At 42.1% G+C, this 26,491-nt stretch overlaps 2 protein-coding genes across 10 annotated transcripts in view; one reads left to right on the top strand and one right to left on the bottom strand.

Moving 5' to 3' along the window:
- LOC112254182 (protein kinase C and casein kinase substrate in neurons protein 1) overlaps positions 1-4,198 on the top strand; it is a 55,679-nt gene extending 51,481 nt beyond the window's left edge. For 4 of the 5 annotated variants that reach the window (XM_024426480.2, XM_024426481.2, XM_024426482.2 and 1 more), the window contains 2 exons: positions 281-489; positions 1,163-4,198. In XM_024426480.2, coding sequence (XP_024282248.1) covers positions 281-489; positions 1,163-1,272 — 319 coding nt within the window. In that variant the 3' untranslated portion in view covers positions 1,273-4,198. Of the gene's footprint in view, positions 1-280; positions 490-849; positions 910-1,162 lie in introns of all 5 variants that reach the window. The other variant, XM_024426483.2, reaches the window with a different exon arrangement.
- Positions 4,199-8,972: 4,774 nt separating this feature from the next.
- On the bottom strand, positions 8,973-26,273 carry LOC112254181 (SAM pointed domain-containing Ets transcription factor-like). 5 transcript variants are annotated; one of them, XR_006083716.1, is made up of 7 exons: positions 25,856-26,273; positions 13,269-13,746; positions 11,571-11,768; positions 11,131-11,178; positions 10,767-10,901; positions 10,321-10,622; positions 8,973-10,231 (listed from the first exon to the last, which is right to left on the bottom strand). XR_006083716.1 is itself a non-coding variant. In XM_042324207.1 (6 exons), the coding sequence occupies exons 2-6, from the start codon at positions 13,732-13,734 to the stop codon at positions 10,444-10,446; spliced, it is 1,026 nt and encodes a 341-aa protein (XP_042180141.1). In that variant the 5' UTR covers positions 13,735-13,746; positions 25,856-26,273; the 3' UTR covers positions 8,973-10,443. The 5 variants fall into 5 exon arrangements, 4 of the variants coding, with proteins under 4 accessions (XP_042180141.1, XP_042180142.1, XP_042180144.1 ...); XM_042324207.1 differs by having other exon boundaries at positions 8,973-10,622; XM_042324208.1 differs by having other exon boundaries at positions 8,973-10,622; positions 25,969-26,273.
- Between the last annotated feature and the right edge of the window lie 218 nt (positions 26,274-26,491).

The following is a 26,491-nucleotide window of genomic DNA, read 5'->3' as shown; positions in this document are numbered from 1 at the left end:
TCTGTTGCATGTTTTCTCGTGCTGGGTCAACATGAATGTACGAGTGATCAGCTCTTAAAGGACAATGGAAGTGAAACATCCAGTTTGTGTCTCCAATTCACTCACCTTGGTTCGACTGGAACGTAGCAACAGCCCTTTCTCCTCTGTGCTGGTCACATGATGACCATGATGATGGATAGTGGTCCTAGTTACTGGAGGAAACTAGTGTGGAAACTTGTGGTCAACTGTTCTGCAACTGATGATGAAGGTCCATGATGTTGAAACATCTCCTCCTCCACAGTGTGAGCAGCTCTGATAAGAACCAGGCCTACTCCTCCCAGGACCAGTCGGCAGAGTGGTCAGACGATGAGCAGGCCGCGCCAAACTCCGGCTCAGACACCAATGGGGGTGGGGCCAATCCCTTTGAGGAGGAGTCAGCGAAGGGTGTGCGGGTGAGGGCGCTGTATGACTATGACGGGCAGGAACAGGATGAACTCACCTTTAAAGCAGGTGAGAATCCCAACGAGAACTAACAACTCGATTTGGTTGTTTGGTTGTAATTCTGTGTTTTTTTGTCATGTTGCCATGTCTATCTTTTTCAAATGTAATGCCACAAATCAATTTTCCATTTGGGACAGTAAAGTTACTACTATGACTACTACTACTACTACTAAGAACTGAACATTTTAGAAACAGAGCCTGTTGATTGGATGCTGTTAAGAAAGACACTAAATTGTGCCCTGAACTTTTCAAATATATTTGTTTTGTTATTTATTTTATATATGATATAAACCAAACAGTAGGATACGAGGTTTCCAGAGATAAAAAGGAAGTTATTTTTTGTCTCATTACATTTTTCATCCCAAAAAGAAAACAAACAATAGCAACACCCACGGCCCTGGCATGCATATGAACTGGCACCAGTTTGAGGTACAGTTTGCAAAAAGTCATCAACACACACATCTCAGATTTAACCCAGATTTCAACCAAAAATCAACAACAGAGTTTCAAGGTTTGGTTGATTTCAAATAGAATTGTAATTGAATTAATGTTTGTTGATAACTCAATCTAATATAAAATCCAAAATCGTACAGTATGTCAATATGATGTCTCTTTCTACCTTTACCTTCCTCTCTCTCCCTCCTTCTCTCTCGCTCTCTCTTTCTCTTTCCTGTGTACACAGGAGACGAGCTGACTAAACTAGAAGACGAGGATGAGCAGGGTTGGTGTAAAGGCCGGTTGGACAGTGGCCAGCTGGGCTTGTATCCTGCTAATTACGTGGAGCCCGTCTAGCTGCTTGTGTAGGTGGAGGACACTGCCCCATTGGTTAGTCACCCAGACTGAACCGTCTGATCATACTGCACATTACCAGAGACTTCAAAGCAATGCTTCCCCCATCCCTCCTCTCTACCTGTGCAATCAACACACAGACTGAGCCGTCTTTATTTAAACATTCCCCTAGGACCCACATCAGACAAAGGCAGTACCAACACGACCAACACATATCAACCACAACACTGGGCTTGGGACCATGGTCGAACCACGTCAGTATATGTGTGCCAACAACAAACATCACAACCGAGAAGCGCAGGAAAACAATTCAGCATTTTTGTGTAGCTGTGTTCTATTCCAATGTTGTGCATTCACATGGCAGAAAGTACATTCCCTCATAACATATGACATGGTTTAGTCCATGGCACTTGCAATAGCCAGAATGAGCTATGTAAATGAGCTAGGTGCATTGTAAATATGTGCTGACGGGTCTGTCATTCCATGTAAGGTTCTAAAAGTCCCCCTGTGAAACAGCAGCAGCAGCAGCATGTGCTGCTGTATGACATTAATGACCTTTAGCTGCAGGATCACTGACAAATCACTGTTGAGCAGAGCAGAGCACAGCAGTACTACGCTGTTGAGCCTTGTTCAGTGTAATGGCATCGAACAGTGTTTCTCTACCCTCGTTGTACCAGAGACTGGCAAGCTATGGTTCTCCTCTTTGGATGACCGTTTAGTTGAAAAGCTTCTCTCAAGATCAGACGATGTTGGTGTCAGACAGATGAGGGACCACTCAGTAACGTCTCAGGGGCCCGGTGCCAGACCAGGGACCGAGGGTTGAAGAAACACCGGTATAGGACATATTCTTTCCCTAAAGCAGCATTGAGATAATGTACTTGTAGTACCTCCGATCATACCATGTTGATCATGTGCTTGTAATTTCCTGACCCCACTGCTTTCTGGACTCATCACTTTATGTCGTTTTTCTTTTGTCTTAAAGTGCACGCTGTGTTCATTGAGAAATATGAAAAATATGCTTTATTGTTTTGATTTCTTTTGTCCTTTTTTTCTTTAGCACATATTGGGTTTAGGTAGTGCATTCCTCAGCCTATGTGGGCCTCCACAAGGGTTCAGCGCAATGATAGCATTGACCCAACTCCACTAACGGGTTAAACGGTTTCTCATCAGAAATGAACTGTTGCCGACCAAATTTAAAGGAGACAAAGACATTTAGAAATATGAGAGAATCCTGGGAATTCACTGTAGCAAACTAACGAGAGTCCCACTGCCCCATGCGAGATCCTAGATTCTATCCATAGATATAAAACACATGCATCTTTTTATGAATGAAAAGGAGTCACCTTAACTGTATTCCTGCTCAGTCTCTGTCTCTCTCCACCTTGCTCTTCCTGATCTAACGGTCATTGCATACTAGATCACAATACGCTGTTAAATACTACTGAAAGTGAGCCTACTGTACATGTTGACCAAATCATTCCTTCTTTTTAGTTTATGTTTTTATCCTGTCAGTTGAATCCTTAATCCTTAACATCATTTTCGAAACTGATGCCAATGATTTGTGTCTCTTGGCAAAATTGAGACTTATCCAAATAATGGGGATAACGTGAATCTATACAGCACACAATCCTTAATCCTTGTCTACTGAACTTGTGAATCAAAGAGAATGTGCAGCGGAGATAATTCCTATAAAATGTGTGACTGTTATTATATACACACAGTATGTGTGTGTGTGTGTGTGTGTGTGTGTGTGTGTGTGTGTGTGTGTGTGTGTGTGTGTGTATGAAACAGTGTTAACCCTTTAAACACCAGGGATGTACTCTTAATGACAATGACATGGGGAGAGAACGCTACAGTACAAAGTACACTGTAAAGAAAGTGTAAAATATTGATGAGGAAACTGTCTTTTCTGCTGCTAGAAGTTCATTTTGGAGATCTGGGATATAGCTAACGGGGGACATTTTGGGACTGCACTTCCGATAGTGGGATAAAACATTTTAACCATCAGCTCTCCAAATGAAACCCAAGCCTAGCTAAATCAGTAAATGCTTCACCTGAGCCACACCACCCATGCCCACAACACACACACACACACACACACACACACACACACACACACACTAACAGAGAGAGAAGAGAGCTTGTGTACACAGACACTGGCTCAGTGCATCTGGAAAGACCCAGTTAAATTACCACCATGAAAAGACACAACTAGTGCACATGCTCTTTTAAACTATTGTAGACTCCTTTAGCCAGTTCAACGCCCCAATAAAGTGCAGATAGTACACTATTGTCCGTGTACCCAGCAAACACAATGCATTGTATCTAAATCAGAATGAGATTGTTTACAATACTGTTGTACACATGTCATCTAATTTGAATATGATGTAAAGTACAGTCATTTACATCATGACCATGGTGTTCACACAGAAATACACGTGAAGCCGCGACAGGATGGTGAATATGTAAAGATGTTTTAACCTTTTATTTGACCTTGTCTTGCATACAGTATGTAGGGGAACCGGTGGTTGTGGGAAAGCCCTAGTGGTCTACAAGTCTGTCTGTTGAGAATAATAGTTCTGTAATCTTCAAACTGTAGTGCCTGTTCATCTGCATACAACAAAATAAAAGGCTTTATCAGAGCATTGGAACGACTATTGTGATGATAGGTATATGCATTATGTGGATAGAGGGGTGATATACACACATCCATTAAAAAAAATGTTTTTTTTGTACACTGCGAATTGACCGTTTGATTACATTGAGGCAAGATCACTTTTTGTTGTTGTTGCTAAATTCCTGGTGATTTGACTATTTGTTGACCAAAAATGTTGGTCATAAGCATGTATGAGACTCTATCATGTATTTTGGCAAGTCTTATAATAATGAATTATCCTGCAAGCTGTAAATAAAGCCTTACCTAACACACCACTAGAGGTCATCAGTAAACACAAAGAACTTCAGCTCCTACTCTTTCTGAATCAAATGCCCCTAACAACAATCACTATTTGGGTTGACATCTAATGGGGGAGGAACATCTACAAATACAGGTGCTATGACTTTTTATGTATGAATGAAATTATGGTTGCAGATTTTTTTTTTAAAGCAAATATCATATTTTATGGCACCGTTTACTTTTTGTATTTATTCCCTGAGCGAGACATTCTGACCTTTCTATCAAGCCGCCATATTCACCTCGAGGTGATATATGTTGAACTTGTTATGACCTTATAGATGAATATCATATTTCAACCAGTATTTAAATAGTGTAGATCTTACGGTGTCTTTTTTTGGCAGCTGTATTCATAATAAAGACCAACGATGAATCGTGCAGAAAATACTTTTTTTAAATATGATGATTTTACAGTTCATGGTAATAAAAGACCAATTAAAGCCAACAAATAAAATGTAACAAACAATACACCAGTTGCGCGTTTAACATAAAGGTAAATATTTGAGGATAGCATGATAAAATAGGTATGAATGAACAGGCAGGGTAGACAGCAGTATAGAGGCTGGAGGTGGAATATTTTATGAAGAGATGACCCTTGACCCTGACTGGTGAAATCTGACATCACATACAGTGCTTTCAGAAAGTATCGCATCCCTTTACTTTTTCCACATTTTGTTATGTTACAGCTTGATTTTAAAATGGATTAAATTGTGCCACTGGCTTTCACACAGTTCCCCATAAGTGGAATTATGTTTTTAGATTAAAAAAAAAAAGAATTAAAAATGAAAACCTGAAATGTCTGGCGTCAATAAGTATCCAACACCTTTGTTATGACAAGCCTTCAGGAGTAAAAGTGTGCTTAACAAGTCACACAATAAGTTGCATGGACTAGAGTTTTGAATGACTACCTCATCTCTGTACTATTTGTACATACAATAATCTGTATGGTCCCACAGTTAAGCAGTGAATTTCAAACACAGATTCAACCACAAAGACCGGGGAGGTTTTTCAATGCCTCGCAAAGAAGGCCGGCCACCAATTGGTAGATGGATTAAAAAAATAAAAAGAAGCAGACACTGAATATCCCTTTGAGCATGGTGAAGTTATTGATTACACTTTGGATGGTGTATCAATACACTCTGTCACTACAAAGACACAGGCATCCTTCATAACTCAGCTAAGCAGAGTCAAAATCCTAGAAGATAACCTGGTTCACTCTGCTTTTCAACACACTGGGAGACAAATTCACCATTCAGCAGGACAATAACCTAAGACACAAGGCCAAATATACACTGTGGTTGCTTACCAAAATGACATTGAATGTTCCTGAGTGGCCTAGTTTCAGTTTTGACTTAAATCGGATTGAGAATCTATGGCAAGAATAGAAAATGGCTGTCTAATGATCCTCAACAACCAACTTGATAGAGCTTGAAGAATTTTTAAAAGAATAATGTGCAAATATTGTACAATCCAAGTGTGCAAAGCTCCTAGGGACTTACCCAGAAATACCCACAGCACAGTGCACAGTGCATTTGGAAAATATTCAGACCCCTTTCTACATTTTGTTACGTTACAGCCTTATTCTGGGGTGGCAGTGTAGCCTAGTGGTTAGAGCGTTGGGCTAGTAACCGGAAGGTTGCAAGCTCAAATCCCTGAGCTGACAAGGTACAAGTCTGTCAGTCTACCCCTGAACAGGCAGTTAACCCACTGTTCCTAGGCCGTCATTGAAAATAAGAATTTGTTCTTAACTGACTTGCCTGGTTAAATAAAGGTAGAATAAAACATTTAAAAAAATAAAATTCTAAAATGGATTCAATAATTTATTTTTCTCATCAATATAAGGACAAGATTTTGCACATTTATTAAAAATTAAAAACAGATAACTTATTTACATGTATTCAGACCCTTTGTTATGAGACTCAAAATTAAGCCGAGGTGCATCATGTTTCCATTGATCATCCTTGAGATGTTTCTACAACTTGATTGGGCCCAGCCAAGACAACGCAGGAGTGACTTCGGGACAAGTCTCTGAATGTCCTTGAGCGGCCCAGCCAGAGCCCGGACTTGAACCTAAATTGAACATCTCTGGAGAGACCTGAAGATAGCTGTGCAGCGACGCTCCCCATACAACCTTACAGAGCTTGAGAGAATCTGCGGAGAATGGGAGAAACTCCCCAAATACAGGTGTGCCAAGCTTGTAGTGTCATACCCAAGAAGACTTGAGGCTGTAATCGCTGTCAAAGGTGATTCAACAAAGTACTGAGTAAAGGGTCTAAATACTTATGTGTAAATGTGTAAATGCTAAAAATAAATGTGCTTTATCATTTTGTGGTATTGTGTGTAGGTTGATGAGGGGAAAAACTATTCAGTCCATTTTAGAATGAGGCTGTAAAGTAACAAAATGTGGAAAATGTCAAGGGGTCTGAATACTTTTCCGAAGGCACTGTATTGACTCAGAGATGTGAATACGTACGTAAATGAGATATTTCTGTATTTCATTCTCAATAAATTCTATAAAAATTCAATAAAAATTCAATAAATTCTTTAAACATGTTTTCACTTTGTAAATATGGGGTATTGTCAATGTTAAATAGATTTTTGAAGTAAGTCAAGTTGTATGAATACTTTCTGAAGGCACTTCACATCATCTTACAAATATTATGTGCAAAGTGAATCTTTGGTCGCAATCAGTGTTTTAATGTTTCTCATTTAAGTCTTGTTTATACCTGGTGCTAAAATATATCCTGTGTTCTGATCTTGTCCACCTGATTGTGCCCACATGTTTAGACAGGTGTAGATTACTAAAACACTGTGTTCTGGTTGTGATCCAATCCTCCTGACCATCTCCGGAGGTAGTCAGGGACCCATTGTCTCTGTAAACAGACCTGGATTTAAATCATAATTATTCCGCCCTGTAAAATCATGGACAGGTAACACCATTGACTAATGGCATCTATAACTGTCTTACTTCTGCCAAATAATTTGCATACAGGGAGGGACCAGAAAATCTGATCACAGTGCAGATTAGGTTGACAGATAAGAGCAGGGGTGCAACTTTCACTGGGTATGGACGGACGGGGTACAGACGGACATGACCCCTCCCACATTCTGAAATTGCATTTTTGCCCCCCTCCCCAGTTTTATCACTGCATTGTGTTACAAAAAGCGGCATAGGTGTGCTTTAGGACCATGCGGATGCCACAGAGCGGTCGGGTAGGTGATTTCAGTGGTTTCAGCTGGCTGGATTTAGGACCGTGCAGACACCACAGAGAGTGTGAACTGAGGTAGCTGTTGTCTGTATGTACTGTGCTTTTTCTTTAAGTTGCAAAAGCAAGCACATCAGAAACTGGCTTCACTTTATTTGACTGATATAACTGGCCAGGTAACAGCTGTTTGACTCAACAGAAGAAAAAAATATTCCCAGTGCTGAGCTAGTAGTGCAACTGACATGTTAGATAATGTTTCATCCCCTCTAGTTCTGTTTGAAATGAATTAACTAGCTAGCCAGCTAGTGTACCACAGTCAGTTCAGCTCTAGCCTCTAGCTATCCGTCAGGTAGCAGTATCTAACAGCTGTTGTGTGTATGGAAATGTTTTGTAGCCTTTGTTTGGTCAACAGAAGTAAATTAACTTGGCTCGTTTATGCCAGTTAATGTCCCATTGGAGCTAGTCAAAAGTTGGCTAAAGTTAGATATCATTTTGGCCCCAATCACAGTCAGTATAGCATTGATCTGTCAGTTTCCCTAGCTAACTCCCTACTTTTCACACTGACACGGTATAAACAGCTCTATAGGCTTCACAGTCACGATGCACAGTCAGCACACAACACTATGCTCTTAGCAGGATCAGATGGTGACAGCTGTTGGATCAGGGTCAGATAGCCAGGGAAGAGCAGTCTATAGAGCTCAGGTGAATTTTGCAGTGTATTATAACAATCAGTGAATGGATGACAGGGGTCTCAGCAGGAGACCTCTCACCTTTACAATAACAGGGGAGGTTAGCATTTTGACATTTGTGCATCTATAACTTTCTCACTCATCATTATTCACAATTTATTCAGGATTATTCATAATCATGGTAGCACATTCATGTAGAAGTATTTAGAAACATATTCTATTCTTATTTTCAATATAAGTGACCCCAAAAGGGTCATATTCGATTTTGTGGAAATGTAGGAAATGAGCTTAAGATGTCCATAAATTCTGAGGGAGGACCTCCAGACCCCCCCACCAGATTATGTCCCCCCCACTTCTAAAACCAAAGTTGTCCCCCTGTATAAGAGATACATTTTATTACCATTTGCAGACTTAACAGACCTTAATCAGATAGTGATGGAATCATCTTGATCAGATGATGAAAGCCTCATGTTAGAAAGCACAAGGTGTGAATGAGGCTTTAGTTTAGACTGGATTGTATGCTCAGACGAATATATCCAGCTAGCTGGAACTATGCAGGTTACCAAGAATGTGCTTGAGATCGTAATAATACATGGGGACAACAAGACACGAGCCGAAGTCAGCCACCTACGATTCCCCACATTGCAGCTTCTTGTCATTGTTGGTAGCTGACTGTTCAGAATCAAAGCAATATAGAAGCACTATAGAAAAAAAGCAATATAGAACCTTTTTTTTATGGTTTCGATATAGAACCTTCACGGAGACTGCTTCTATAAAGAACCTTTCTCAATCTCAGTGGTTCTTTGTAGAAACATACATGGGTTTTTATTCTGCATTAAAAGCCATAATATACGGTTAAAATGCAACAGTTTTTATTATTGTGTTTATTAACAAGTTCAATCAGGTGTGGTAGCTCTGGAACGGCTGGGGGTCCCTGAGGAGAGAATTGAGAACTACTGACTTAGTCAACCATTCTCAATTGACACAAGGCCATACGTGAGTCTTTCACAAGACACTTGTCACTGACCATAGTCATACATAACATGTAATAAATAGCGTAACACAACAGATTAGATCAAATGGAAGGACAGTCACTTACGGTTGCACAGAAAGAGCTGTGAGCGAGCCAAGTATTTGAATGAGCTGCTGCTGCTACATGTACATTTTTTGAACCTCAAAGAACCATTGAAGGGCTCCAAGGGTTCTTTGGGTCAATATGGTTCCACATAGAACCAGCACCCTTACCAAAAACCCCTCGAGGAACCCACATTTTTTTTATTGTATACTTCGGCACTGATCAATTATGAGATTAGTGATGCTGCTTGTTTTCAAGAATTGAACCTGTATTGCAATGGTAAAGATGGTGGAGGATACAGTTTTTGATGTAGATATTCCTATCTATATTTTTTTGGTTACATTTCAAATAAAAATTGCTATTACAATTAAACGCAAGCAAAAGGTACAGAGCATATGACATACATGGTAATATACAGTGGTCTGGTGCTTTCTAGATGTTTTCTACGGCAGGGTGGAAAACCAACAGCTTTTACCAGTCAGTTACAGACTTTGACTGCATGAGTTTATTATGAGGGGGTTGTTGCTGCACTCCCATTTGGGTTCAGCGAAATGCTCTATTGTAAAAGCCTTTCGGGAGAGTTCTGAAGTGTGCCATGTGAATAATTTAAAAAAAGAAAGAGTGAGCTGTTTGCCTCTCTGGGTGACAGCCAAAAGCCAGAGCTGAACCCTATAGCTGAAGCAAAACTCCTAACCACATTCCCAGAGGAATGAGTAGAACAGGCTCTGATAATCAAGCACACGCAGACTGTTCTTCGTCCTACACACAGGGACACAGCAGGTACATAATGTTAAAGGTATAACTGTGGGCAATGGCAATTTCTCTTCCTTATGTTTGATGCCAATCAAATGTTGTCTTCCGGTGTTTTAAGATACGGGTTATTGATTAAATGATATAATAGGGAAAAGGACAGGCAGATCGTGCAAATGAAAAAGGCAGTTCAAAAGTTGTTGTTTTTTTCTTTCTTTGTTGTTTTGTGGTTCTGAAGAGGAATCAGCCCGGAGAAAAAGCACTTTCATTTTAGTCTCAAGTTTCTTCTCTGCATTAAAAAAAAAGCAAAATATTAATTGGCCAACTTTGACTGCTGACACTTACTGGCAAAGGCTGGCAAAGGCTATGTGTACTTACAGGGGTTGGTCAGTGCATGCTTGTTAGTTTCACCCCTTTTCAGCTTGGCGTTGGTGTAATGTACAAGTGCAAGGTGTGATCGTGTGGCCCTTTCTTTGGAGACCTCTGTCCTCCTCCGTCCCCTCATACTGGGTGGACAAACTGATAGACCAGTCTCTGGGAGACATCAGGCTTGCGGATGATGCCCTTCTTGTAGTACTGCCGTATGGAGCGGCTCAGCTTGTCGTAGTTCATCGCTGGACGGTTCTTCCTCAGTCCCCAGAGTCTCGCCACGTGAGCCGAGTCTTCGATTTTGAAAATACCTGACAGGCAGCAGAGTGAGATTAGATATGGATTACTTTGTCACTGCACTAAATTGTCATTCTCCGTCTTAAAAAAAAAAAAGAAAAAATGCTTCTGAACTAATCCCATCAGTTCTTGGCAGTCACACAGTCTGTCCTGCTCACCTTTCTCCTTGTTGAGCCAGCGGATACAGCGTCCGTAGTTGTGGGGTTTGAGGAGCAGCTCTCTGAGGAACTGCCACAAGTGGATGGGCTGGCCTGAGCATGACGAGTCTGCCTCCAACCACAGCTCCTCTCCGCCTGCACAGAGGGTTGAGCTATGAACACACGCGCGCACCCCCCCACACACACACATATTTTCTAACAAAACTGCACTATACATGACCCTCTGGTCTTCTTCCTAGGAGCTATGAACCCACACAACTGCCACTACTCCTTCCCAAGGGCCATGAACACTCTGGCCCCCGAGAAATGAGATTCATGTCACTTTCTTTCCTAACAAAGCTAATAAAGTAGAGGCTAAACCTACCTGTGATTTTGCTGTCTCCAACGGAACACCTCTCTTTCATCCAGGCAGCTGTAGAGAGGGAAAGAAGGGAGAGAAAGAGAGAGATGTATTGTTGTATTGTTTGAAAGGAATGATAAAAGCTTCATTATCCTAAGGAGAAAACAGTAGTAAACTACAGTTTGTGCAGAATATCTGTCTAAACCAGTCATCAGGGCCAGCCCCATGCATAAGCAACAAAAGTGGTCACTCGGGGCCCCCGCAAAAAACATTTGTGATAATAATGGCTGAATACCACCTGAATACGACCAGGCACGCAGAGCATGTGTTTAGGGGACCTGACCTTCAGGGGGCCCCAATTGATTTTGTTAGTCTTTCTCACTCATCTATCATATTAACATGGCATAAGCTTAGGGCCCCCAAAAGTCTAGGGCCCTGCCAGTCATACAGCTATTATAACACACCTGACTTCCAGATGTCCAGGTGGGCGTGCAGGGTGTCTCCACACTGAGGGGACCTCTGCCTGAAGTCCTCTTCACTCATGGCACACAGGTCTTTTCCAGTGAGCTCCTGGAAGGCCTTGCCGGCCTGAGGCAGTCTATACAGGTGCTCTGTCCACAGCAACCACTTCTGGACGTTCCCCGAGCTCCACTCTATGGGGTCTGGGGATAACAGATAAGAACGGTCGCAATACCACTCTATTTTGAATTGTACCCTATACATCTATTGATGTTGAACAAATTATTAGCAAACTAGCAGTAACATTTACTGTAAATGTGAACTGCCTGTCTGTTGGCCTGCAATAGGGAGGGATCTATTCAGGATAGGGGGTTACCAAAACAACCATGAACACAGTGGAGACCCTAGATGTGTGTGCTCCCCACACTGCAGAATCAGTTTATCTCTGGTCACACACACACACACACACACACACACACACACACACACACACACACACACACACACACACACACACACACACACACACACACACACACATACACACATACAGAGTGCAATCAAATGCTGTCAATCAGAGGCCAATTACTGTCTTCACCATAAAGTGTTTATTTGCCTTGTCTTTTCTCTGCGAGCTTCGCTCTGGGTGAACTCTAATCGCAGGCGTGGCCTAGGGAGAATGGTGGTTTGCATAAGGTGGGGTACTGTTCTGTTGTGTACAATCATTTTCATCAGTTGAAACGCACCACGAGACCACATTTTGGATACAGCGGTAGCAGCAGGAGGAGAAGAAGTAGGGTCTCTGTGATGAAAGGGTGTGACTGACAGAAGACATCTTACAATACACACAGTACTGTATGCCCTTGACCTGCTGTTTGCTTTGCCAGTTGAACAGACCTCACCCATGCACTGTGTACACGGCTGTTGGCAGGCAAGCAGTACCGTCATTCCCACTAGGTCCTGTTGGGTATTTGTTAAACACATGCAAAGGTTGGGATTATACAGATCCTGGAGCAAACAAGCATGACTTGCGTCAGCGAGACATAGTTCATCATTAAGAGCTGTCATCCATCTCATTATCATCTTGCGGCAGGCGGATTCTGCAGATGTGTCTGCTCTGAATCAATATATCAATACCTTGTGTCAACACCTGATTGGACAGTATGCATGAATAGGCTAGAATGAATGGCTCTGGTGTTTTTCATGCTCATGAAAGGGAGACAGGATCATGCAGTAGAGGCAGCCATAGATGAAGAATTAGGAAAAAGTGTAAAGTCCCTCAGTCCACGAACTATGGCTCATCAAGCCTAGTGGTTGAAGCATTGGGCAAGTAACCGAAAGCATTGGGCAAGTAACCGCTGGATCGAATCCTCAAGGTGACAAGGTAAATATCTGTCCCCGGGCGACGAAGATGTGGATGCCCCCCCCGCACCTATCGGATTCAGAGGAAGACACGTTTCAAAGGCGGAAGACACGTTTCAGTTGTACAGTTGTACTGCATTCAGTTGTACAACTGACTAGGTATCCCCCTTTCCCTTTTCCAAAATATGGACGGCACAGAACGCTGATGTGACAAGGATCAATTAATCTTACATAGAATCGGTACCCACCACAAAACATATCTTTTAAACAGGAATGTCTATTCTACTAACTCCACTAATTCTAGCACGAGAGTGGCCGTTTGCTACTGTAACAGTACCTACCTGGGATGATGTTGAGCAGCTTGCAGGCCGTCTCAATGTCCTTCAGCACCTCCCCGACCACCATGCTTTGGACCTGCTCCAGGGATCGCTCCTCCTCCTGGCCCTCCAGCCCCGGGGAGAGCCCCAGGGCCTGGCTGTCGATGACAGGGCACTGCTCTGGCTCGTCACGGTGCTCGGTCCTGGTTATGGGAAGAGGCACGGGACAAGCCTGACCCGAGGAAGCCTCGGTCACCTTCACCAGCCAGGTGGAGTCCTCGGTGAAGAGCATGTCGAAGCAGGACAGGTGGAGGCCCGGAAGGCCACGATGCTCAAGAGCCTCCATGCAGGGCTTGGTGTCCTCCATCTCCCAGGCCATACCAGCCTCTGCACCTGTCCTGTCTCCCAAGGGGCTTTCAGGCTGACCTAGGCGGGATGGAAACAATGGGCTGCTGCCCTCTGATGATAGACTCTCCCCTGGACTCGACATGGCTGCTGCCTCCTTGTGAGGGAAGAAGAATGGATATTTAGTTTACAATAGTCATAAAGATTTGCCAATTTCAAGAATGTGATAGTACCAACAGTATTTCCTATTTGATATGTTAATATATTGTGTGTGTGGAGATCAGTGGTGTAAAGAACTTAAGTAAAAATACTTAAGTACCACTTAAGTAGTGTTTTGGGGTATCTGTACTTCACTTTACTATTCATATTTTTAGCAACATTTACTTTTACTTCACTACATTCCTAAAGAAAATGACTTTTTACTCCATACATTTTCCCTTACACCCAAAAGTACTTGTTACATTTCGACAGGAAAAGGTCCAATTCACACACTTATCAAGAGAACATCCCTGGCCATATCTACTGCCTCTGATCTGGCGGACTAGGTAAACACAAATGCTTTGTTTGAAATGATGTCTGAGTGATGGAGTGTGCCCCTGGCTATCCGTCAATAAAAATAATTTTAAAAGATTAATATAAGGAACTTGAAATTATTTATACTTTTACTTTTGATACTTAAGTAGATTTGAGCAATTCCATTTACAGTTGATACTTAAATATATTTAAAACCAAATACGTTTTTTACTTTTACTCAAGTGGTATCTTACTGGATGACTGTCACTTTTACTTGAGTCATTTTATATCAAGGTATCATTACCTTTACTCAAGTACGACAATTGAGTACTTTTTCCACCACTAGTGGAGATACAGGGCATTGACCACATTCATACAGTTCATGACGGGATAATGAAAACCAGCCGTTTGCCATCAAACTTGGTATGATCCTGCAACACCTGTGTGCTATGTGGATAATTATCTGACAACTTCCCATAGCCAACTTATTGACCCAGGGTAAACAAGTGTTTCTTCATTTGCGTGGGAAAGAGCAGAATCAAGCTCTAGTTCTCTTTCATATATCCAATTCAGTTTGATGTAAGACTGGAAAACACAAATACTTATTTCACTGAAAACCCTGTAAAGAAAGTGTAACCAGTGACCTACATGAACATCAGGATAGCCAAACTGTAATAACCTCTTGGAATTAGTCAAATTCGACTAAGAAGTATTATTTTTTTTAAACAACATTATACAGTAGACGATGTTCTTGCAGTAAATCAAAAGCACAGTACCTTCAAGAAACTATACGTTCGCGCCCAAAGCTCCGGCTGCTAAACGTGCAACAGTTTCCAAAACGTTAAGAAAGCCCATCAGAGGGACTGCGGTTGTGACTCCTCCAGAGTGATGCACAGTGAACAGAACAGAAACTGAGGTGAGCGCATGTTTGCAGAGGCTCTTTAAATGTGTCCTGAGTCAAGTGGAGACACAGGGGGAATGACCCTTTAGAGAGTGCACAGAACCAGCAGGGCAGGCATGGGGCAAAATGGATTGCACTGAGTCTCTTACTTGTGGGTCAGTGGCCCAGAATGGGTGGTGACTTGGGGGTAGGTGACTTGTATTGAGGCCTAAAGCGGTACGACCGCCTGCCTTTTCCTTTCAAGGTGCCGTCTCCACAGCCCTCTGGCTCCACTGTCAGCTGGAATTTTTAATCAAATGAAAGAAAGATAGTGTGGAGGAGAAGTCACCTCAAATGTAGTATGACAGTGGGCCAGTGTTGTTGTCTGCTAAGGAACAGTCCCATAAGAATTTGGAGGAATTTGTACTTCTTGTGTCAATTCACTCTGTTTACGTACACGCTGGTTTCAAGGGTTTTGCCCTGCCTCATGTAAAGCGGCCCAAAGTTATTCCTCATCGTTTGACCTGAACAGGAAAAACGCCTTTCCTTAGAAACTTTCCACACAGCTGCAATACGACTGGCATCAGAGTGGCATCCTAAGTCAACATCAGAGGTTGTCAGCTGTACCACTGACCAGTGTAATCTCAGGATGACCTCACTTATGGTTCACAGTGTACCTGGCTACCTGCTGCCACAGGTGGTAAATGGGAAGAAACTTAGCTGTCATAGAGACAGGGGTTATCAGTAGTTGTGCCGTGGTAAAAGACGCCTGCTATCGCACAGCACATGTTCAAGGAGAGACATGGTTTGTTTGCCCAGATAGACTGTAAGCCACTGTATTCATAAAACAGCTACAACACTATTGTACCACACCCAGCAACTGCAATCCAAACCATCTATATTTATGTTGATCAATTGTTCCACTTGTCATATGGTTGTTTTTCAAAGAAACTAAGAAAGTGATTGAACTGATCAGACTTTGAATATTCCTTGGGGTGAGGATACGGCTACTTTAGCATTGATGATCCTTGCGGGAACACAGTTGACAGACTGTACCAGTCCTATTAACCCGAAAGGAAATTAAGTTATCCTCTCCAAAAGAGCCCTCCTCTCTCTCTCTCTCTATTCTCCACATCTCCAAACCCCTCCCCATTCCTCCTTTTATCTCCCAATTTCCCGCTAAGGGTCTGGGGATAACCCAATATCTCTTCTCTTCATCAGGAGTCAGATTAAAAAGCGCCAGGCGGTGTACCGGCCAGCCTGCTGTGTGTCCACTCTCCTCTGTAACAGCTTGCGCTAAGCCCATTAGCCCGGCAAATTTAGCCACATTAGCTTTTTCCAAAAGGGGAGGGGACGGGAGAAAGAGGCACAAACATGCTCCCCAGGGGAAGGCTTAAGGGCCTGACTGATCTCTAAATGAGTTCGGTCAAGACGGTGATATTCATTTCAGGAGAATTAGGCTTCGCTCCATTTGCTAGCCAAGCCTTAGACACACAGTCAGATGAACCATAGCCATGAAGGCAGCCATCCTCCCTGGTAACCATTTAACCACTTTTTATTTATCTTTCTTATATTTTTTTTGACATTCTCTGTATCAAGCCTGCTTGTAATCAAAGCATGGATGAGTCTCTCTGTATCAGACTGAGAAATGAAACAGCAGCACCATGGCAATGTTCCTCAGGTGGTAAAATTTTGGTCACATTCCTAATGTGTGATTCAAAATTGTGTTCAGAATCTAAAATAACACCTAGGTTTTTTACCTGGTGTTTAATTTTTATTGTCAGTGAATTAAAATGTGCGGCCATTCTCTCTCTGTGCTTTGGCTCCAACAATAAGTACATCGGTCTTGTCTTGATTTAGCTGGAGGAAGTTGTGAGCCATCCACGTATTTAAATCCCTAATACAGTCTAATAACTGATCCGTTGAGCTAAAATCCTCTGGTGACAAAGAAATGTAAAGTTGTGTATCGTCTGTGTAGCAGTGAAAATCAATGCTGTGCTTTCTGATAACACTGCCATTTTTTCAGGAACAGGAGTTGAATACCCTGACTGCTATATATTCTGTAAAACAACTTTTGAAACAAAAGTGTGCATCAGTAATAGATATAGGGAGACACAACAGTCACCAGATTTCACTTGTTGAGTCCTCTCTCTGTGCACTTCCAAAGAAAGGGCTCCCTTGTTTGATTTTGGAGTTAAAGAAGTCAGGTGTGACTGTTTGCTGTGTGTGTATGGTTTAAAGAGAGATTTGGGGCTCTATTCAATCAGATCTGCTTTAGTCGACATCTGCATAGCGGATGCAACAGCTGTCAAATCCACAAGAGGCTCCTGGCATTATACCTAAAGCGGGCATTGCCATTAGCAGCATGGAGTCGCATTATGAGAAATCCCATGCAGCCTTGTTCACAAGTTCAAAGTTTGAACACTACACTAAACTGAGATGTAGGATTATCTACACCTCCATTAGGCGGATGGAAACATTTTTTTTGTATCCCCTTTTTCTCCCCAATTTTGTGATATTCAATTGGGATCCAATTATGATCTTGTCTCATCGCTGCAACTCCCCAACGGGCTCGGGAGATGGCGAAGGTCGAGTAATGCATCCCCCGAAACATGACCCACCAAGCAGCGCTTCTTAACACCCGCCCGCTTAACCCGGAAACCAGCCACACCAGTGCTACAGCACCTACATTTAAATGTGTCTACCATGTCCACAGTGTGTCCGGATTCCCTTTTCCCACGGTACATTCAAATGCCAGTATGCATTCTACAAATGGTGGAATAGGCAAAACATGATAATAACGCAATAACAACTGATGGGAGTAGCTAAATACTGTAGCTAACTAACTTGGGGTCCCAAGTGGCACAGTGGTCTAAAGCACTGCATCAAGGTGTCACTATAGAAACGCTGCTTCGAATTCAGGCTGTATTGGGTGCCCCATAGGACGGTGCACAATTGGCCCAGCGTTGTCCGGGTTTGGCTGGTATAGGCGGTCATTATAAATAAGAATTTGTTCTTAACTGACTTGCCTAGTCAAAGGTTAAATAAAAACATTTAAAATATGTAAACTAGACAGCTGACATCTGTAGCAAGCAATGCTAAAGGAATTGCGAACGGGTTAGCATAACTCTAGCCAAACAATTCTAGGAACGTATTTCCTCCATTCGGTCGCAAAACACCGTCTTCTGCAGACTAGTGGGAGTAGTGCTGATGACGTCATCCACTGTATGGGCTTTCCGATTGTGTCCAGACTGAGAAGAAAACCGAACACAATGCATACCTGACAGTCTCATGAAGTGGTCAGCCAGCTCTAAACACAATCAGACCACAAAGTGACTTTTGTGCGTCTAGACCCGTCTTTTCAATGCGTTCTTCGTATTCTGATAGCGGAAGTCGTGTGTAAGTGTCAAGTGTAGACATGACCTTAGTGAACGGTTTCTTTGTGTGCCTCGCTGTTTTGCAGTTGTTGTAACATGGGACCATTTTCACCTGTAATGCAGGTGCATTGGCATCAGGCCAGTTACTTCAGAGAGGAACACCCTTTTGAGTGGGTGGCTACAGTTACCTATAGGGGTGTGCCAACCTGAAAATACTGGTATTCATAATCGTAGGACTATTAGTAATTGACAGTTAATAGTTGGATCGGATGATACTTGTGATCGGAAAACACACAAGTGTTTTAATATGCCTAAAATTGATGTTGGCAAAATACCAATCTCTCTGCGAAATAAACTGCAGATTATGAGCAGCGCGTGGAGGGGTTTGTGTCCTCAATTTGCAGCAAGCAGTTTGCTGTCACTCATTCAGAATGCGCATCCACGTTTAATCTTTTCTCCGTACCCTCGCCCCGCTTCCGTTAGATACAGTACACTGCACATTGATAGCTTGAGCAAACGTCCTACCCATTTGATTTATCATAGCAGCAGGAAGCAGCAAGAAATGATCAGACCGAAACATGCAAGGAGAAGTGGTTAGTTGAAAATACGAGGCGAATCCAGTGGATTTAGAAATACATCTTAGCTCTATCCAATCAGAGCAGCTAGATCAACGTACAGCCCGCCCTTCTATTTACAGATAGCCAGACTAACCAGTTGAGTTATTTAGACCACGTAGCACCTTGCATTTTATTGAAAGATCTGAACCGGGTCTGGCAACCTAAACTTACTTTTTCCCCGATCACGGATAGGCTAATAACAAAAAAATTATTAGCCTACCCATTGCCCATATCTGTTCAAATACTTGTTTTGTCCGATTAGGCTACTCGGCACACCATACTTTTGACCTTTTCCAAATGCTCACATAACACTCAATCTTGACAGAATATTATCCTTACAGAACTACACACGCACGTTTTGAGTGTTTGGTGCTATTGAGCAGCTGTACCCTTAATATTTCCTATCTCTAAAGAGGCCGTTGCTACATGCTCAAGTGCTGTGGTGTTATGGTTTGGGTAGCAGCCAAACCAAACCATTGTCAATTTTCTGATAAATGTACAGTGCCTTCAGAAAGTATTCACACCCCTTAACCTTTTTCACATTTTGTTGTGTTACAGCCTGAATTTAAAATTGATTACATTTAGATGTTTTTGTCACTGGCCTACACACACAACCACATAATATCAAAGTGGAATTATGCTTTTGTCTACATTTTTTACAAGTTTATAAAAATGTTTAATCTGAAATATCTTGAGTCAATAAGTATTCAACGCCTTTGTTACGGCAAGCCTGAATAAGTTTAGTAAAAATGTGCTTAAAAACTGTTAGGATCCGCCCCTTTTTTAAATTTTCGCCTAAAATGACATACCCAAATCTAACTGCCTGCAACTCAGGCCCTGAAGCAAGGATATGCATATTCTAGGTACCATTTGAAAGGAAACACTTTGACGTTTGTGGAAATGTGAAAGGAATGTAGGAGAATATAACACAATAGATCTGGTAAAAGATAATACAAAAAAACAACAAAACATGTAATTTTGTATTTTTTGTGTACCATCATCTTTGAAATGCAAGAGAAAGGCCATAATGTATTATTCCAGCCCAGCTGCAATTTAGATGTTGGCCTCTAGATGACAGCAGTGTATGTGCAAACTTGTAGACTGATCCAATGAACCATTGCATTTATGTTCAAAATTTTGTCTCAAGACTGCTCAAATGTGCCTAATTTGTTTATTATTAACTTTTCAAGTTCAAAACTGTGCACTCTCCTCAAACACCAAGGAAGTGAAAAAGAAAGCCAAGTTAACAAACAGATTCCCGACCATTTCGAATCCCACCATACCTTCTCCACTATGCAATCTGGTTTCAGAGCTGGTCATGGGTGCACCTCAGCCACACTCAAGGTCCTAAATGATATCATAACCGTCATCGATAAGAGACATTACTGTGCAGCCGTATTCATCGACCTGGCCAAGGCTTTCGACTCTGTTGAGCACCACATTCTTATTGGCAGACTCAACAGCCATGGTTTCTCAAATGATTGCCTCACCTTGTTCACCAACTACTTTTCTGATAGAGTTCAGTGTGTCAAGTCGCCTGTTGTCCGGACCTCTGGCAGTCTGTATGGGGGTGCCAGAAGGTTCAATTCTCGGGCCGACTCTCTTCTCTGTATACATCAATGATATCGCTCTTGCTGCTGGTGATTCTCTGATCCACCTCTATGCAGACGACACCATTCTGTATACTTCTGGCCCTTCTTTGGACACTGTGTTAACTAACCTCCAGACGAGCTTCAATGCCATACAACTCTCCCGTGGCCTCCAACTAATCTTAAATGCAAGTAAAACTAAATGCATGCTCTTCAACCGATCACTGCACGCACCTGCCCGCCCGTCCAGCATCACTACTGGACGGCTCCGACTTAGAATATGTGGATAACTAAAAATACCTAGATGTCTGGTTAGACTGTAAACTCTCCTTCCAGACTCACATTAAGCATCCCCTATCCAAAAGTAAATCTAGAATCAGCTTCCTATTTCGCAACAAAGCATCCTTCACTCATGCTGCCAAACATACCCTCGTAAAACTGACCATCCTACCGATCCTCGACTTTGGCGATGTCATTTATAAAATAGCCTCCAACACTCTACTCAACAAATTGGATTCAGTCTATCACTGGGCCATCCGTTTTGTCACCAAAGCCCCATATACTACCCACAACTGCGACCTGTACGCTCTCGTTGGCTGGCCCTTGCTTCATACTCTTCACCAAACCCACTGACTCCAGGTCCTCTACAACTCTCTGCTAGGTAAAGCCCCACCTTATCTCAGCTCACTGGTCACCATAGCAGCACCCACTCATAGCATGCCCTCCAGCAGGTATATTTCACTGGTCACCCCCAAAGCCAATTCCTCCTTTGGCCGCCTTTCCTTCCAGTTCTCTGCTGCCAATGACTGGAACAAACTGCAAAAATCACAAGCTGGAGACTCATATCTCCCTCACTAGCTTTAAGCACCAGCTGTCTGAGCAGCTCACAGATCACTGCACCTGTACATAGCCCATCTGTAAACAGCCCATCCAACTCCCTCATCCCCATACTGTATTTTTTTATCTTGCTCCTTTGCACCCCAGTAGCTCTACTTGCACATTCATCTTCTGTACATCTACCATTCCAGTATTTAATTGCTATAGTGTAATTACTTCGCCACCATAGCCTATTTATTGCCTTATTTATTGCCTTATCTTACCTCATTTGCACTCACTGTAGCTATACTTTTTGTTTTCATTTTTTCTACTGTATTATTGACTGTATGTTTTGTTTATTCCATGTGTAACTCTGTGTTGTTGTATGTGTCAAACTGCTATGCTTTATCTTGGCCAGGTCGCAGTTGCAAATGAGAACTTGTTCTCAACTAGTCTACCTGGTTAAGGTGAAAAACAAAAACAAAACAAAAAACAATAGCATGGTATTCTTTCACTGTAATAGCTACTGTAAAGTGGACAGTACAGTTAGATTAACAAGAATTTAACTTCTTGGATATAGGGGGCGCTCTTTTAATTTATGGATAAAAAAATGTGCCCGTTTTAAGCGCAATATTTTGTCACGAAAAAATGCTCGACTATGCATATAATTGACAGCTTTGGAAAGAAAACACTCTGACGTTTCCAAAACTGCAAAGATATTATCTGTGAGTGCCACAGAACTCATGCTACAGGCGAAACCAAGATGAAACTTCAAACAGGAAATGAGCAGAATTTTTGACACTCTGTTTTCCATTGTCTCCTTATATGGCTGTGAATGCGCCAGGACTGAGCCTGCCCTTTCTGTCATTTCTCCAAGGTGTCTGCAGCATTGTGACGTATTTGTAGGCATATCATTGGAAGATTGGCCATAAGAGACTACATTTACCAGGGGTCCGCCCGGTGTCCTTTGTCTAAATTGGTGTGTAATCTACAAGCTGCATGCAGTCATCCAGTGATTGAGAGGAGAGAGGAGGCTTCCACGAACGATATATCATGAAGAGATATGTGAAAAACACCTTGAGGATTGATTCTAAACAACGTTTACCATGTTTCAGTCGATATTATGGAGTTAATTTGGAAAAAAGTTTGGCGTTTTGATGACTGAATTTTCGTTTTTTTTTTGGTAGCCAAACGTGACGCACCAAACGGAGCGATTTCTCCTAAACAAATAATCTTTCAGGAAAAACTGAGCATTTGCTATCTAACTGAGAGTCTCCTCATTGAAAACATCCAAAGTTCTTCAAAGGTAAATGATTTATTTGAATGCTTTCTGGTTTTTGTGAAAATGTTGCCTGCTGAGACTAACGCTAAATGCTATGCTAGCTACGCTAGCTGTTACACAAATGCTTGTTTTGCTATGGTTGAGAAGCATATTTTGAAAATCTGAGATGACAGTGTTGTTAACAAAAGGCTAAGCTTGAGAGCTAGCATATTAATTTCATTTCATTTGCGATTTTCATGAATAGTTAACGTTGCGTTATGGTAATGAGCTTGAGGCTGTATTCACGATCCCGGATCCGGGATGGCTAGAATCAAGAGGTTTTTAAGCTTTCTGACAATATCAGATATGTCTATGTCCTGGGAAATTGTATTGTTAGTTACAACCTCATGCTAATCGCATTAGCCTACGTTAGCTCAACTGTCCCGTGGAAGGTACACTGATCCCGAAGAAGTTTTAAGAAGTCACATAATAAGTGGCATGGACTCACTTTGTGTGCAATAATGGCGTTTGACATGATTTTTTAATGACTACCCCATCTCTGTACCCCACACATACAATTATCTGTAAGGTCCCTTGGTCGAGCAGTGAATTTCAAACACAGATTCAACCACAAAGACCAGGGAGGTTTTTCAATACCTCGCAAAAAGATGGGTAAAACATGGGTAAAAAAAACAAACATTGAATACCCCTTTGAGCATAGTGGTCATTAACTACACGTTGGATCGTGTATCAATACACCCAGTCACTTCAAAGATACAGGTGTCCTTGCTAACTCAGTTGCCGGAGAGGAAGGAAACCGCTCAGGGATTTCACCATGACGCAAATTGTGACTTTAAAACAGTTACAGAGTGTAATGGCTGTGATGGGATAAGACTGAGGATATAGTTACTTCACAATACAAACCTAATTGAGTGAAAAGAAGGAAGTCGATACAGAATAAAAATATTCCCAAACCTGTTTGCAACAAGGTACTAAAGTAGTACTGCAAACAATGTGGAAATAGCAATTCACTTTTTGTCCTGAATACAAAGTGTTACATTTGGTGCCAATCCAATACAACAGATTACTGAGTACCACTCTCCATATCGTCAAGCACTGGTGGCTTCATCATGTTATGGAGATGCTTGAAATCGTTAAGGACTGGGGAGTTTTTCAGGATAAAAAATAAATGGAATGGAGCTAAGCACAGGCATAATCCTAGAGGAAAACCTGGTTCAGTCTGCTAGTAGATTAATAAACCTTTCAGCAGGACAATAACCTAAAACACAAGGCCAAATCTACACTGGAGACAGTGATTGTTCCTGGGTGGCCGAGTTACAGTTTGGACTTAAATCTGCTTGATCTTGCAAGATCTGAAAATAGTTGTCTAGCAATGATAAACAACCAATTTGACAGAGCTTAATGAATTTTGAAAAGAATAAAGGGAAAATATTGCGCAATCCAGGTGTGGAAAGCTCTTAGAAAGATGTAAAGATGTAAGATGCCAAATATAATTCTAACATGCATTGACTGAGGGGTTTGAATACTCAAGATACATTGGTGTTTTATTTTTCATGTGTTTTTTATAAATGTTAGAATATTTCTTCCACTTGGACATTACAAAGTATTTTGTGTAGATCGTTGACAAAACAAATCACAATTTAATCTATTTTAATCCCACTTTGTAACACAATAAAATGTGGAAAGAGTCAAGGGGTGTGAATACATTCTGAAGGCACTGTAAATCCATCAGGCACCTGTGCCATTCTGGTCGTCCACCAGGGGAGGGTTTTGGATAATGCCATATTTCTCGTTTTTATTACCTCAGGGTATCCTTCACTATCTATAATTGGCAAGATACCTTTCATGTAATGGCAGATAAATTTGTGATCAGTCCCCTCCTTTATTCCCTGTACTCCCTGTTCCCTCATGACTGCACGGCCAGGCACGACTCCAACACCGTCATCATTTGGGGTGGCAGGGTAGCCTAGTGATTAGAGTGTTGGACTAGTAACTGGAAGGTTGCAAGTTCAAACCCCTGAGCTGACAAGGTACAAATCTGTCGTTCTGCCCCTGAACAGGCAGTTAACCCACTGTTCCTAGGCCGTCATTGAAAATAAGAATTTGTTCTTAACTGACTTGCCTAGTTAAATAAAGGTACAAATTAAGTTTGTGGATGACACAGCATTGGTAGGCCTGATCACTGACAATGACGAGACAGCCTATAGGGAGGAGGTCAGAGACCTGGCCATGTGGTGCCAGGACAACAATCTATATGGCAACTGCACGGCCTTCGACCGCAAGGCACTACAGAGGGTAGTGCGAACGGCCCAGTACATCACTGGGGCCATGATTTCTGCCATCCAGGACCTCTATACCAGGTAGTGTCAGAGGAAGGCCCTAAAAATTGTCAAAGACCCTAGTCATAGACTGTCCTCTCTGCTACCGCATGGCAAGTGGTACCGGAGCACCAAGTCTAGGTCCTAGAGGCTTCTAAACATCTTCTACCCCCAAGCCATAAGACTCCTGGACACCTAATCAAATGGCTACCCAGACTATTTGTATTGCCCCCTCTCCCCTTCTTTTACACCGCTGCTACTTTGTTGTTATCATCTATGCATAGTGTCACTTTAATAACTCTACCTACATGCACATATTACCTCAACTAACCGGCACATTGACTCTGTACAGGTACCCGTCTGTATATATTCTCACTATTGTTATTTTACTGCTGCTTTTGAATTACTTCTTACTTTTATTTCTCATTCTTTTCTCTATTTTTTTGTTAGGGGCTCATAAGTAAGCATTTCACTGTAAGGTCTTCTAATCCAATTTGAAATTGATTGACAAACATCAGAAGTACTCAGACAGGTGCAGTGTTGCAGAGTTGGAGCATACAGATTCTCTAGTACCTTTATGTTGAATAAAATACAATAAAATGAAATACCACATCGTGCTGTATGACAGGAAATTATAATATTTTATCAGCAAAAGAGCTGCATCTTTATAAAATGTAACCCCATATACATTTGAAGTTATCTTATGGGGTAAAGTCATTTTCTTTCAGAAACATTAAATTAAGACCAATGCAGAGCGAACAGCACCTGATAAATTACTGATAAGAACACACCTTGGAGACAATTCTGTGGCTCTTTCAGCCATACACACAGACTCCACAAAAAGTATACCCTGTCTACCTGTCCGACTCCTTACCTGGGCCAAGGTGTGCTGGCCTCTGGGTGGTCTCAGGCAGGGCTGAGACTGGTGCTGAGTGTAGACAATACAGGACCCCAACAGGTGTAAGGTAGACTTGTGGTGATGATTACCTCTAGTCCAGTTAGCTCAGATTCCAGTCTCTTCTGTCAGTCTGCAGGTGTCTGGTGTTTTATGATGGGCCAGGAGATGCTCCAGGCAGGCGAGCAGGCTGACAGTAGGTAAGGAAAGCAGGCCTATAAGTAACCCAGAAGACTGATGAAGAATCCTCTACCTGGGGGCCTGAGGCAGTCTACTAGTCTCTGCTGGATCTTAAAAGGCGCAGACTTATAAAGGCGCAGCCCAAAAGCACACTAAGGCTAACTAATGCTATCAGTGACAATGTACCTGCTGTGGGTGTGACAGAGGGAGAGTGAGAGTGTGTGAAGGAATTCCAGTACCATTGACTGCAGGTCATATTTATACTAGGGCAGCCTTGTTTACCTAAGCACACACAGTCTGTGTGTATGTGTGTGTGTGTAACACACGTAACACAAAGTCATTTCTCAACCCTGTTAGTACAATGGCATCTGTTCTTTGTTCAAAGTATGTGGGTGTCTGAGTGTCCATGACAGCTTCCTGTTTAATCTGGAAGAT

This window comes from Oncorhynchus tshawytscha, linkage group LG07, assembly GCF_018296145.1.
Source record: "Oncorhynchus tshawytscha isolate Ot180627B linkage group LG07, Otsh_v2.0, whole genome shotgun sequence".
NCBI lineage: Eukaryota > Metazoa > Chordata > Actinopteri > Salmoniformes > Salmonidae > Oncorhynchus > Oncorhynchus tshawytscha.
Note: the sequence above shows the minus strand (reverse complement) of the source record. Positions and strands in the feature narration are given on the sequence as shown.